This window comes from Pyrgilauda ruficollis, unplaced genomic scaffold, assembly GCF_017590135.1.
Source record: "Pyrgilauda ruficollis isolate IOZ18807 unplaced genomic scaffold, ASM1759013v1 scaffold59, whole genome shotgun sequence".
NCBI lineage: Eukaryota > Metazoa > Chordata > Aves > Passeriformes > Passeridae > Pyrgilauda > Pyrgilauda ruficollis.
Genome location: NW_024527599.1, coordinates 2,559,501 through 2,574,157, shown reverse-complemented (window position 1 = coordinate 2,574,157; position 14,657 = coordinate 2,559,501). Strand labels below are relative to the sequence as shown.

General features: G+C 41.0%; 1 protein-coding gene across 5 annotated transcripts in view; it reads left to right on the top strand.

Moving 5' to 3' along the window:
• The window catches only part of VMP1 (vacuole membrane protein 1), a 58,749-nt gene that overhangs the window by 35,585 nt on the left and 8,507 nt on the right, over positions 1 to 14,657 (top strand). For all 5 annotated transcript variants that reach the window (XM_041482667.1, XM_041482669.1, XM_041482668.1 and 2 more), the window contains 3 exons: positions 6,340 to 6,420; positions 9,229 to 9,345; positions 11,491 to 11,552. In XM_041482667.1, the coding sequence (XP_041338601.1) occupies positions 6,340 to 6,420; positions 9,229 to 9,345; positions 11,491 to 11,552 (260 nt within the window). The remainder of the gene's footprint in view (positions 1 to 6,339; positions 6,421 to 9,228; positions 9,346 to 11,490; positions 11,553 to 14,657) is intronic.

Genomic DNA, 14,657 nt, shown 5'->3' with positions numbered 1-14,657 from the left:
TTGCAAAAAATTAAGCTCCTCACACAACTCTGTGCCTTCTTTTGTCTGTTTTTTTTCCTAACATCTAACAGCAATCTTAAAATCTGATAACAGCAATTTTAAAATCTGATAAGAGGACAATGGGTTTAATTGTATTTTCTATAGAAAAACTTAAGGTTTTCTGACCCAAGAACTAATTGTAGTTACTCCTGTCTGAGTTTACAAAGTCCCAAAGATGAGCATCCTCCTGATTATCTCTGGATTGCAGCATCATCCCTGAACCTTAACATGCAGTCAACCTGAAGAATCTGTAGACAAACAGATGTGGAAATAAATCCCTCACAATCTGTGTCCTGCATTCTCCTCAGAAAGGAAGAATCCACCTGTAGATAGTTTCTTGTTGACTTGGGATTTGTCTGCAATATCTACTGTAAGTTCATCCTTGCCTACAAATATTCTGGATATTGAACTCTTACCACTTTCAAGCCCTCTGATCTCCAGCACAGTCTGTTTAATGAGGCTTTGTGGGTGCTGCTCTCTTCCTTCCACAATTCTTTGGAGAAGCCAAGGGTGTTTTATTGCTGCTTGGTTGCCTTCATCTTGTACTTTTTAAAACTGCTTTCACGTTCAACATCTATGTCCTTTTCTTTTGCAACTGTTCCATGATTACCCAACTCCTTTTCCAGAATTTAATGCCTCAGAAAACCCAGACTTCTCATGAAGTGAAACTTACTTAGAATCTGGAATATCTGCCCTGTGCCTGTTGTGTCAATCCCTTTCTTTCATCACATTTAGTGCTTGCTTAGTTCTGCCACCATCCCACCACTGCTTTCAGTAATCCTTGAAAACTCTTTTTTCCAGCTCCCTCTTTTGGGGGTCTGATTTCCCAGACAGGACCTTTCTCTCCCAGATTTTTGGGTGATAAGGAAGTTTAAACCTTACCTCTCACACCTCTCCAGGCATCAAATGGAAATCTCCCCTTTTAGTTTGCCCCTTTGCATTTACCTGGAAGTATTTTGGAGAAAGCCTGAACAAAGATCCGTGAGCTGCTACCACAATATTCCTGTTTGTAATTTACTCATATTTTTGATATTTTGGGGGGGGTTGAGCAGTGGTTTTTGGCCAGTGAGTGCTGACCCATTGTGTCCTCCCAGCCTTAGGTACCTCTGTGGCTCCTCTGCAGCTGCTCCCCTGCAGTCAATGCTTTATTCCAAGGAGTTAATAATTCCTCCCAGTCTGAAATCCTGGAATCCATTCCCTGACCACAAATGGTCATTCTCCCATAAGTTGTGTTTGATTCCATTGTGTTGTAACAGAAAGCCAGAAGAAACAAAATACTGTGCAGCTCATTTTTAACATAACTGGGATTTTTACATAAAGAGGGGCACTGTCTTTGGAGGCAGCTCTTTAAATGTTAAGGACTCTGTAATTTTGGTGATCTAAGTCGTAGCTTCATGCCCAGTCTTCAGTCTTTGGTGGGAAAAAAGTGTTCTCCACTTCAGATGATTATCTGGACAATTAAACTTTTTTTATTACAACAATAATAGAAGTAATACTCAAATCTTGAGGGATTGTCCACACAAAAGGACACATTTGGCCTGGGGAATCTGCAGGAGGAGGAACTTCCCTCTCTCCAGCAGTCCAGAGTTCTCCTGGAGAACCACTGAGGTGTAACACACTCAGATCTCTCTCTGTGCCCTTCCATTTTTTTTTCACTCATGCTCCTGTTTTCTGTCAGAGTCACAAATTCTGTGTTCCCCCTTCCAGGCCTTCTAGAAAATCTTTTAACTCTTCCATGCCAGCACCTGCCAGGTGAGGAGTGTCCATGGCATGGATGCATCCCTGCCTTGCCCTGCTCCCACCCTGTGAGACCTCTGAGCACACGAGCTTGGGAAGGAATTGTCTCCACTTTGTGTTAAATCTGCCAATTTGACCAATTTATTGTAAAGTGCTTGAGGTATTTACAGCAGAAAAGAAAAGGGAGAGAAGTTTTTCCAGGCCTCAAATCCTTGGGATCTGGATGGTTTTTTTTTGGAGATTGAGCTGGGATGTGATGGGAGCCACTGGTTTCTTAGTGCTTCTAAAATCTGATTGCAACTGTTTGAAAATGAGCTATCACATTGCATAATCTGTGCAGGCTTCAGAGAACAGAGCTGGGGAAGTGGTACACGTTTTTTTCTGTGGGATTCAGTCCAACTCTGATTATTCAGAGCTCCTTGGATACCTCCAACCACTCCTGTGGATCAGTCAACCACCTCTGCGCTTGCAGAGTAAGAAAAAAGAGGCTTCACAATTTCAGGGGGAACAATTAATTGTGACTGTTCTGTTACAGAGGGAAAAGAGGGAAAAAAAGTATTAAAATTATTTTTTCCTCGAGCTTGTTAATTAAATCTGGTGAGGTGCTCGTTCTTCCCTCACATTGAGGAGCTCACCAACTTCACAGTGAGAGGAGAAAGAAGAGAGAGATTAAATTATAAATGGAAACCAAATAAAACAGAGGGATGGGGCAAAACTTTGTAACTTAGACAAGGTTTCAGGAAGGATTTTCCAGGGATAAAAGGCCCATATTTACACAGGGAGTGAGGCAGAACATCTAAACTCTTCTTACCACCCCTTTAGGTTGAAACTTTGGGAGGGTTTTTTGGAGCCAGTGGGGTGAATGAAATGATGAAAAATTCCCTTTAGCTGGGGCTGAGCAGATCCAGGACAGTTCCCCCAGCCCGAGCTGGGCCTGGGGAATCATCCCTGACCTTTCCCTGCTCTGCCCCAGCCCCGTGCTTGGGATGTGATGATTAACCCAATGAAGTCATCTTTAATCATTTAACCTTCCTCTGCCTGCTCTGGGGCACTCACAGGAAATCTATTTCCAAACCCCAAAAAATAAATCATCTTTGAAAGGGACACAGTGAGCTAAAGCATCCTGAAATGTTATAAAGAATGAATCACAATTAGCTGAGAGGCCAGTCCAGTCTAGAAACTTTAATTTGGGGGGAAAATGGTTTGCCTGTAAGTAGCTGAACTTTTGTCTCTTTTCATATATATATATAAATATTATTTTTTAAAGCAGTAATTTATGAAAGTTATTTTATTTCAAATGCTAAAAAAAAAAAAAAAAAGAGAAAAGATTGTTCCCTGTGCAAGCTTTAGAAAAGAAAAAAAATTCTGTTGTGAAAGAGGTAAAAGTTGTAAAACTGGGGATTGTATTCTCAGAGAAATGAAACTTTTAAGGCTTTTTTATTGTTGCAGATGTTGCAAAGGTTTGTCAAACAAAATTTAAGGAGGGAACCAAAGAGAAATAGTTCTGAACTTGTTTTCACAGAGTAAATGTTGAGGCTGGAATTCATAGTTTCGTTGCAGCCCTGGTAGGTTTATTACCCTGCAAATTATTAATGGCTTTGATTACATTAGATCACAGAAAATAGGTACAAAAAAATCTTCAATTTGTCTTTTGACTAATTTAGAAAATTTGGGAAAAAGGAAGACCATTGACAAGTTCTTGAGTGAAATTTTTAGAATTTAAAATTTGCTTTCTATGAAGTACTTTGTGATAGACAATGTAAAACCAAAACTTAACAAAGAAACAAGCTGAGTAATAACTTAAAAAATAAAGTTATGAATTAACAAGGTGAGAAAATTTGCTCCAATATTGGTTTTGGTTTGGGGTTTTCTTTTGAGACAACTTGTTAAACTTTTTTTAAAGACCTTCATTATTAGCTTTTTAATGTTTTATATGTTTTTAGCTAGAGGGAAAATATTAGTTTCAAGGACAGCCTTGAATTTTGTAGTTGAAAAATGTGGGTGAGGGAAACTGGTTCTTTTTAAGAAATTTGGTTAAAAATTGTGCACTTTGCCCTAAGTTAATACAGTCAATTTATATCTAATTATAATAATATATTTTATTAAAGCAGCTGTGCTGCAAGTATTAGTTTATAGGTCATTTTCTAGAGAGTTTATTTCCAATTCCAGCTTGTGAAAATGAATACAACAGTGCATTAGCAACACAGTAAAAGATAATGGGGGAATAAATTAAAATCAGAATAGAAACAACTTCCATGCAAATAAATCATGAAGCCATTTGAATAATTGTCTTGGAGTGTTTTATTTTCAAGATACTTTGCTATCAGATTTATGGAACTGAGAGGGAAAAGATATTTATTGGCTTATAAAAATGAAAATATTGCTGCAAGCCCGTGAGCTTTGGGAAATGGGGGGAAATAGGAGCTGAAAATGGGCACAGTGAGCTCTGCTCCAGAAATCCCTGAGGAGGGAACCATTTCAGGACACCTTTCCCAAGGACAAAATCTGCTTCAGCACCTTTTGGTGTTAAAGGAATTTATAAAGAATCCTAAAAAACTGCTTTTCACTGCGTGTTTGCCTGGGGAATTGGAGAGGTGTTGTTTTCCTTGGGGAAAATCCTAGAAATAAATCAAATAAAAGGGTATTTTTATAAAATACAAATAAAATAGTATTTTATTCCTTCCATCCCAAATGCTGAGGGTCCCACTGGAGCAGGGATCCCCTTTTTGGGTTCTGTTTCCTTGGAAATAACCACGAGGGAATTTGGGGCTGCAGCAGGAACTGCCCTGGATGTCGCAAGATTTTTGGGCTTGGTCGTCAGGAAATTGTTGTGTTTTGTTGTTTAGAACAATTTGTGTCAAAATTCGCTCTTTTAATGAAAAAAAAAAGAAAAAGTTTTGCTTTCCAGATTGTTTCCTGTCAGAATAAACTCAAGGGTTTGGTGTCAGCCTCACTGGGAGCAGGTTTAATCCCTCGTGTTCTGGGGGGATCCTACAAATATCAGGGGAAATTTTCATTTAAAAAGTGAATTTTGATCTCTTCCATTTGGTAATCGTGAGCCCAAGGTGTAACTCTTGGTCAAAGTGTGGAAATTCACCTTTATAGGGTATTCTAGAGGGTTTTTATATTCCCCTGTGGTTAAAAATGTCCTACTGAAAGATTTAGGAAATCTCATTTCTTTGGCATTTTTCTTACAGTTTTAATTTGAGTTATTTTTCCATGCATTAAATACAATGAATAGAATTATTCTGACTTGAGCAATAATTGTTTTTTGGGGGTTTTTTTGGGTTTTTTTTTAGTTTTCAAATAGGGAATTTAACTGTTTGAAAGCACAGTATTGGAGAAAAGTTACTTGAAAAAGGGCTGTAAAAAGAAGCAAATGGTCTCATCACAGATCTATTATTTTTTAATCTGCCACAGAAAATGCTGTCAATTCTACAGCTCAGAATTTAAATAATATGCAAGAACATTGTAAAATAATTGTAGTTTTCTTTCTTTGGTGTGTAGCGTTTAAGGTTTCAACAGAACTGAGTTCAAATTGCATACATGTAATTTTTCTGGATTACCTTGCAGTTGCTTTAATCAATAATTAAAGATATTCTAAATTCTACAATTCAATAGTAAAGGATGGAATTTAGAATATCATTAATTATTGATTAAAGTAATTTCCTTGGGTAATTTATTGCATTGCTCCTGGAAAATCAGAATTTTATTGCTTATTTGTAGGTTTTTAAAAAGGAATGGGTAATTATTTTTTAATGTTTGCTATTCCCAAGGATTCCCAGCTTTTTGGAACTGTTGTGGCCAAGCCTGAGCAGGGAGCACTGACCTTGCTTTTATTTTTCTGGACTGTTTTGCTTCAAAATAATTTTATCTCCTATAAATTCCCTTCTCACATGCAAAGAAACTACTTGTGAGAATCTTTATTTTTGCTTTTTGAGGGGTTTCCTGGGTGTTTGGCAAATTCTGAGCCTCGGGACTAAGGACTGATCACAAAATAAAAGGAGGAGGCAGCTTTGTGCAGAACAGCTCCAGCCACAGGGGCTGCACCTCCCCTGCTTTTAAAGTAATTTAGGCTCAACTTTCTGGATTTTAATGAATTTTACAAGTCTGTTGTAGGCAGTGCCTGGAATTGGCAATTTTGATGGAGATCCTGGGTTTGGGAGACCAGATCTGAGGATATAATGGGATTATTGTGCTTTTTCTGTCCTCAGAAAGGTCCTTTTTACCCCTGGAAATGGCATTGGAGGAATTCATTCCCTCTGCTTGTTTAAGGAATAGGTATAAGCAGCACTGGCATTCCAAAGATATGGGGAAATAAATAGTGGGAAATAATAAATATGCTGTTTCCATAGCAGTGGCAGCTCAGTGCCACTCACAGGGTGTGGAAAAACAAAACTCAGATTTCCACCACGATTGTCCCTCTAAACTCAGGGTTTCAAACTGGCCTTTCTGCTTTAAAATCTCTCCCAACTCCCAGTTAGGAAATCCTGGAGATCACACACCTCCCGAGCTCTGTTCAGGTGGGTTTCCTCATGAATAATTTGGTTTTTCTGCTTGCAGGACTTTGCTTCCCGGGCGAAGCTGGCTGTGCAGAACCTGGTGCAGAAGGTTGGGTTCTTTGGGATCCTGGCCTGTGCCTCGGTGAGTTTTCCCAGGAAATGGGGGATTTATGGACTCAAAATCTGCTGGAATTGTGTTAGGATTTCTTTAATGTGTTGTATTTGACATTCATGACATCCTCAAATCCAGAGGCGTGCATGGATTGGAGGGTGGAAAAGTCCCAGCAGAAATCCTGATTAGGGTATCTGTCCATCCCTTCCAGTCCTCCCAAATCTGCTCTTCGGGTCATTAGAAACCAGAAAGGCAAAAAAAAAAGCAAATTTCAATTGTGGCTGTAGAGCTACAAACTGCTCATGTTTTTTTTAATCAAGAGGTGAAAGGAGCATCTCCAGTGATTCTATTTTAGTTTTTTGTGGGAAGCAAATTTCAATTGTGGCTGTAGAACTACAAACTGCTCATGGTTTTTTTTAATCAAGAGGTGAAAGGAGCATCTCCAGTGATTCTATTTTAGTTTTTTGTGCTCTTCTTTCAGAATAAAAAGATAATACTGGAGGTTTAACTCTCTCTCTGGAGCTGGTAGGAGTGGTGTGCTTTGATTTCATCCCACACACAAGCTGTGGGGTGTGATTGCAGTGTGTGGGACCCCCGAATCCCATTTTTCTGGAATAACCACAACATTACCCAGTCTGAGGCTTTCACTCCACACTTGTCCAGCATCTCTTGCTTTTCTAAACTGTAAAGATGACACAACCAACTGCTTGCTCAGTTGTGGGTAACCTGTATTAGAATTAATCTGATCAGATCTGCTGACATAAAGCTCACTAATCCTTAGAAATGTCTTCATGTTTGGAGTGGAGTTTAGGCTACAAGCTGCTCCCTAAATCCTCTCAGGAGCTGCTCCCTGCTCTGCCTCAGTCCTGGGACACATCCCTGCCCCAGCTATTCCCTGTCCTTGTCACCAGCACAGCTTGGAGCTGGCAGGGATGAAGAACTGGGCAAGGTGGAGGAGTGGAGGGCAGGAGGAAGGGGTTGGTAAACAAACAGCCCAGAGTTCCTGCTCAGTGATATTTAAACATTTGTTTAACTTCTTCCCCACTTTGCTGCCCAGGCCCTGCTCACCCTGAGCTGCAGCTGGGCTGGGGGAGGGATGAGCATCCACCAGGGCACACCTGGCCTTTGGAAATGTGCTCACACAACAGCTGCAGGAGGAAGGGAGAGGTGGAAGGTTCCAGAGGCCTTGGAAAAGCAGGAATGTAGAGCTGTCCCTCTGTGTGGCACCTCTGGGTGAGCCAGGGAAGGAAAGCAGCCCCCAAGTGTGCTCCTTGCATTTGGCTGTGCCCCCACCAGCCCAGGGGCTTCTCAGGGCTGCTCTCTGCTCTTCCAGGTGTCTCCTCTGCTTGCCTCCCATGTAATTGTGATCTTCCTTCTGGATTTTAGGCAGTTTTATTTGATGTGTATTTTATGAGTGGAGAATTTGCTGGTGAAGTGGTAACGACTGTCCCAGCTGTGGGTCCTTGTCTCTCAAGTGGTGGCTTCTAAATGCTGCATAAAAACACCAGCAAATGGAAATTAAAATTCTGCAAGCTTATCCAGTGAAGTCAACTGACTGTCATGTTGTTTAGTGGCAATAAGGAAGTCAGGATTGTCTGGAGCTTATTTCTATATAAAGGCAGCTCTGGGCAAGGAACAAAGCAAGAGTCAGCCCTGAAGTTCCTCACTGTGACTTGTGAGAATTTACCCTCTTGTTTTTGTGGCCTTTTTTTTGGCAACTTTGAGTAAGAAGCACAGAGAAAACCTTGCTGGGGATGTGCTGAGTAATTTCTGCCCGTGGTGTGCTGTACCCACAGCACACCTGCCCCAAACTCTGCAGGGATTAAAACATTCTGTGAACCAACAAAAATCCCTGAGAGCAACCAGCCCAGAAGGGCCTGGAGCAGCCCTGGCTGCCAGGAGCAGAAGGCTCTGGGCTCAGTCATTGCCCAGCTCCTGTGGCCACAGCTCCTGTCCCACCTGGGGAGGGGAGCTGGAGCGGACCCAGTTCAGGTTTCTTCCTCTGCAGGTGCTGCTGTGGCTGCTCATAAATCTGAATTGCTGCTCTCCAACAGTCCAGTCCAACCCTTTCTCACAGGTTGCAGGCTTGGTGGCCGAGTGTCCTTTATTCTTGGCCAATCTGCACTCTTTAATTCTTTATTTAAGTCACAAAACACCAGCAGTGCTGCAGTTTGTCACCCCAGTACCACACTGCTCCTGGGAGTGACCCTGCTCAGACACTGCCCCTGTGCTCCAGGCTGAGAGGGAAAGGTTGGAATTCAGACACTTTCTTGATTTCATTTCAAAAATATTTTACAGATAGTATCACAATACCAAAAGTCAGGCCAGCAGTTTAATAATAATAAAAAATTCTTTTAATTTTAAATGAAATGCATATGCTTAATAAAATCTAATCAGTGTTTTTAAACTGGATACATATGACTATAAATGCCAGTTTTTAATGTAGTTTCTCAGCTGGAAATCACTGGGGATCAGTTGAAACTCTGGCTTCCAAGAGTGATGTGCTTGTCAGAGAGAAAATTTGATAAATCACTCAAAATGGCTTTGCTGTGGTTTCTGTGCATTTCACATGGAAAACTTTTCATTAGCTTTTTTCAGGATCCAGGGGTAAGGAGGGACCTTGAGAATGGAATTGTCTGGGACATTGTCTAGCTGAATCCCAGAGACTGAAGTTATGTGGTGGGACATCAACATTTTTGTAATTATTAAGACACAAGAGTTCTGGATCAAGTTGGAGAAGGGGAAACTGTTCATTTTTCAAAATTTCAGACCCTGTTTTGTTCCTGTCCATCCAATGTGTGCTGCAATTCATGAGCCTCTTTCTCTTGCACTCCACAGATCCCAAACCCCCTGTTTGACCTGGCTGGGATAACTTGTGGCCACTTTCTGGTTCCCTTCTGGACCTTCTTCGGTGCAACCTTGATTGGAAAAGCTGTGATCAAAATGCACATCCAGGCAAGTGCTGAAACCTTTGAGACCTTTGATTCTTTCCCTGCCTGTTCCACTGTGTTACTTGGGAATGAATCCTGCAGTCTCTTTGCCCGACTTGAAGTAATGGAAATTAATTTGGTGCAAGGGATTTACAATAAAGGAGCTGCTGGGCTGCTCCAAACTGAGGCAAGTGAGTAATTTATAGCTGCTGACCCGCTCAGGAAATTGGTGGTTAGCCAAAGTATTTACCTACAGCCTTTACCAGACTGCCAGGGCTCCAGCAGTGAACTCCTTTTTGGTAACAAACACTCATTTGCACTTTGAAATGCCCTTTTTTAGCTCAGTGAGAAAACCCCAGTGAGCCCTGCCACTTTGGGTGGATTTGCTGCAGTTTTGGGGCTGCTTTGCCCACTTTGGGTGGATTTGCTGCAGTTTTGGGGCTGCTTTGCCCACTTTGGGTGGATTTGCTGCAGTTTTGGGGCTGCTTTGGTGGCCCAGGTCACTGGGGAAGGGCAGTGCCAGATGTGCTGAGTTTGACAGTGCAGTTGTTTGCACAAAATGAGGAATTCTCTTGGAAATGCATCACCCTGGTCAGAGGAGAGCTGGAGTTGGGAGTCCCTGGGGGATTTGCTGGTGTGGTCAGGCTGGAGCTACGTCTGTGTTTGGGATGTTTTCAGCTGAGTTTGGGTTTTTGCAGCTCCTCTGCCTCTGTTGTTTGGAAATCTCTGCTGTGACTCCCATCAAAACAGCAGAAGCTTTTAGTAGAAAATAATTTGTGTTGCAGCCTCATCAAGCTGCTTTAAGATCTTTATTTTGCTCTAAACACAAGCTTTTTTCTTCCCATCATTTTTTAAATGGTTATTTTATTTTGCCCAGCTTAAGCAGAAAACAATAAATAGATTTGGAAATTCTTCCATTTCTTGGGATAGAACAGCTTTTTCACCACACTTATTTTTGTAATATCTGAGTTTTCTTCTGCTTTTAAATCTGTGTGTTGCTAAAATGTGTTCTGGCAGCACAGAAAAGTGAAATAATATTAGATCAATATTCCTCTTATTATTTTAATTGCCTTGTTCAGCTACCACAGTGTTTGCTGTGTAATTTATAGTGCTCCACACTCACATCCCATGTAAGTGAAAAAAACATTTCCCAGTGACTTGTACAGTTGATAAATCATTTGATTTTGTAATAGGCTCAGCTTTTAGAATTCTCATTTTCAAGCACACCCTTGTGCAATAACCTTGATTTTTTGGAGTGATCTGGCTGGACTTGGAATTTAGGAAATGTGAGAGTCATGGAAAAGGCTTTTAATGCAATGTTCAGACAGGAAGTGAGTGACTGGTGCAGTGGCCATCCTGGGACTCCTTTTCTGTTACCTTCCTAAAATTGTGTCAATTCCATTTCATTTTTGCATTCTGATTTACTTAAGTGCTAATGATTCCGTGGTTAGCAGGAAATTAAGAGTTATTCTGTTTTGTAAAATTTTATTAGATAAATCATGGCCTTTTTTCTTGTAAGGTTGAAATTGTATTGGAAGTTTGTCTTTTAATGTGTTGAATAGTTTTCAATATGATTAAATATTATATTTGGAATTACAGCTTCATGGGTACAGGTTTGATTTTTATTTAGGGGTAAAACTTGCTAGGTTAGATTTTCATATTTAATATTACTCTGCTAAATTGTTTTTATGAAGAGATTTTTGGATACATTTTGGATGAGGTTTAGGACTGTGATTATTAGGGACTGTGATTATTCTGTTCTATCACAGGTGCCCAAAGGCTCTTTCTTTTTTTTTTTTTTTTCTGTTTCTGTCTGAATCAGGGGACTAAACCACATTATTTTCCCCTCTGTTATCCTGTTTGTGTGAGGGGCTGTGAATTTCTCTGGCTGTTTTTCCATTCTGACATTGCTGATGGAGTAAAGTGACCTTGAGCTTCTGGGAATGGGAGTTTGGGGAGGATGAGAATGGGCAGCAAGAAATGAAAACTGAGCAAAAACGGGCAGAAAGTGAACAGCTTTTTTTTTTTTTCTCTCTGCCTCTTTGTTGAGGAGAAAAATAAAAAAAAAATTTAAAATATTGAAAATATTGAAATATTGGAGAGGAGGGAAAGCTGTGCAGGAGCACAGAGTGGCTCCAGGCTTTGTGTGACTGCTCTTGTCCTTCCACAGAAACTCTTTGTCATCATCACCTTCAGCAAACACATCGTGGAGCAGATGGTGGCCCTCATCGGGTGAGTAATTCCCAGCTCAGTAATTAATTAAAACCTGCACCCATCAAGTGGAAAACACTGCAGGAGGGTTTTGCTGGCCCTGAGGCTCAGGGTTGTGGGATCAGCTTCACCCCAAACCAAAATTCAGCTCCCCCACTCCCAGATCCCTGCATTTATGGGATGTCTGCCCTGGGTTTTCTGCAGTGCTGTAGTGGGATCCTATGGCAAAAAATGAGAATGTTTATAGAAAATTGTATTTATAGGAAAAAATCAGAGAATTCTGTGGTTCCATATTAAAAACCTGAGATTTTTTGCAGTGTTCAAGGTTGACAATAAACATCCTCCTTAACTGGAAGTACCTTATACATTTACAACATCAAATCACTCATAAAACACCAGAATGAGAAATTTGGTGTGTGGAGCTTGGTCCCCATTCTGTTAAATTCTGTAGAAATGGATGGAGTGTCCTGTTTTGAAAGTTTGGTTTGGGTTTTTTTAAATTAAAATGAATCCAGCCTAATATAAATCCATAAAATAAATTGTTCCTGCTTTTCCAAGGTTTCTTCTCTGGGGTAAATGGATATTTTGCTGCCCAAAGTGTAATAACTATTATCATATAAAAACCACACTCCTCAAGAAAAGTTCCAGAGGAGGAATGTGGAAATAATTCTTTTTAAATCAGAACTCCAAGCAGTGATGCTGTACAAAGAAAAGGAGTGTCAGAAGAACCTTGCAGGGTTGAAACAAATCCTGGCTTTATTATTCCTGATCTTCTGCTCGAGCCTCTGCTCTCTTCCAAAACTCAAAATTCATTTGTTGCTGTGAACATTATTTTAAAAAAGGGAGGGAGAGAGAGAGAAATGTGGTTTCTTTTAAGCATCCTGAGTTTTTCTCAGCATCAATCACTGCAGACAGTTTGATCTGCCCCCAGCTCAGGTACATTTCCAAGGATTTACTCTCCTGTGGATGCTTTGAGCCAAACCCAGTAGATTTTTCCTACTTCATCTGTCTTGGAGATAATTTTGCATGGAATTACTTCGAGTGCATTCACAGGAGCTCTGCTGGACTCGGGTTTTATTGGAGGGTTGATGTCAGAGTTAAAAAATGTTCCTGGGAGACAGTGAGATTTTTGGAATGTCCTGGTACCCTTGACTTTTCTCAAGCTGTCTCCAGCATTACCTCATCAATTTCTGTTAGAGGGGAGCCTCAAACATGTTAAACAATACCTTGCTCTAAAAGCCCTATTATTGAATTAAAACAGAGCTCTGTTTAATGGTCAGTAACTTCATTTTAATCAAATTCTATCCACCACAATGACTTTTAGACTTTCTTTGTCAGGGCTGTTGCTCTTAAACAATAGGAAATAGCTGAGCACAATACCTGAAAATAATGAACACACTGATATCCAGGGTAAGTGGAACCTAGACAGAAGATTAAGTTGTGAGATAAAGTCTGAGAAGATCTGATTTTATAAGCCAGGGAGAATTTCTTGACAATTTGGTGATTTTTAGTCAAAAAGCAATACTGATTCATGTGCAGACCTTGTTCTTTATTGTCACTGGGTGCTGCTGGGTCCCTCACTGAGCCTGCCATAACCAGGCATTTAATATCATTTAATTTGATTTTACAGTTTTGTCTAGGTCTCCGTTACAAACAGAACATAAAATAGTTTTTCTAGGCATTAAATTTAAAAAAAAGAAAACATGGCAGGAAATGAAGAAGCTGTTTACAGAAAATTTTAAATTTTTGTAGAATTTTTTGGAACAAACCTTGCTGGGAATGAGGGAGATAAGTGGGTTTGAGAAGTGGGGATGGTGTGAGGTGGAAATCCAAGCTGAGGAGGGTTTCCAGAGGTGCTGGAGCTCCCTGGGGCTGGGAGTTGCCAGCCTGTCCCAGCAGCTCCTGCCCTGGGCTGGTTTTTGGTGCCTCAGAGCAGGGAGAGGATCCTGCCCTCCCCAGGGACCTCCTGGGCTTTGCTGGGGGAAGATGCTCTGGAGGAGTTCTGTGTTCTGTCACTTCAGCAAGGGTTTATTGCTGATTTTATTCAACTGTTTCATTACCTTGTGTGCTGTGGGGTTTTTGGCTCCTCCATCTTTCTGTTCCTGTTTTTTACCTCCAGCTGCAGGGCTGTTGGTGAAGTCCCACCCTGCAGAGTGCTCCAGAGCAGGGTGATGTTCTCTGGGAAGGGGCAGTTTTAAATGTGCATTAAGAATTCCCAGAAAACCACTGAAGAAGTAGTTCTGAAAGCACACAGCATCCACTCAACTGTGGCCATCCATTCTGGTGGAAAATGGTCAGAAAGAAAAAAAAAAAAATTACATTTTTTTTAGGGAGAAATCCCACCCTGCCCACACAGATTCCCTCTGGCTGTGGTTAATGATGAACTCCTGGGCTGGAGTGTCTGGGATTGTTCCTGCAAGAGGAGCTCAGGTCCAGGGCTGGATCCTACAGCAGAATCAGTGAATTCCTACTTAAATCAGAATCCCAGAATGGTTTGGGAGGGATCCTGAAGCTCATCCAGTCCCATCCCTCACCTCCCACTGCTCCCCGTCCAGCCTGGCCTGGGACACTTCAGGAATGGGGCAGCCACAGCCTTCTTAATTCTAAAAAATTGCCTTTTAATTCCAGAAAACTCATCTATTCAGTTAATTACTGAGTGCATAACTGATTTGGAGTTAAACAGCCAGTGAGATTTTGCTACTTTGATTTTTAAGTCCCTTCTCGTGGGTGTTACCTCTGAGAATCCAACAAACTCTGGGAAATCCACCCAAAAATATCAGTGCTCCTGAAGTGTCCCTAACTCAGTGGTTTTTGTGGAACAGCTTTCCCTCCTTCCCAGCTCTGCAGGGCAGTGTGAGTGATTGCACACTGAAAGAAAAGCACTTTTTTGGTCCCAGGTTCTGGAGGCTTTGCCTGGACAAACCAGTTTGCTGCTATTTCTTGTGCCATAATTCTTTGCTTACAGCTTAATCTCAGTTGATGCTGGTAAAGGGAGCGTGGTGTTCCTTTCACCAAAAAAGCACAAATGAGATCATGGTGACTGAGGTAACTGGAAAGTTTGCTTAAAGATTGTTGGGGGTTTTTTTTAGTCAAAAATAATTTACAATACAGGTGGAGGTTATTTCT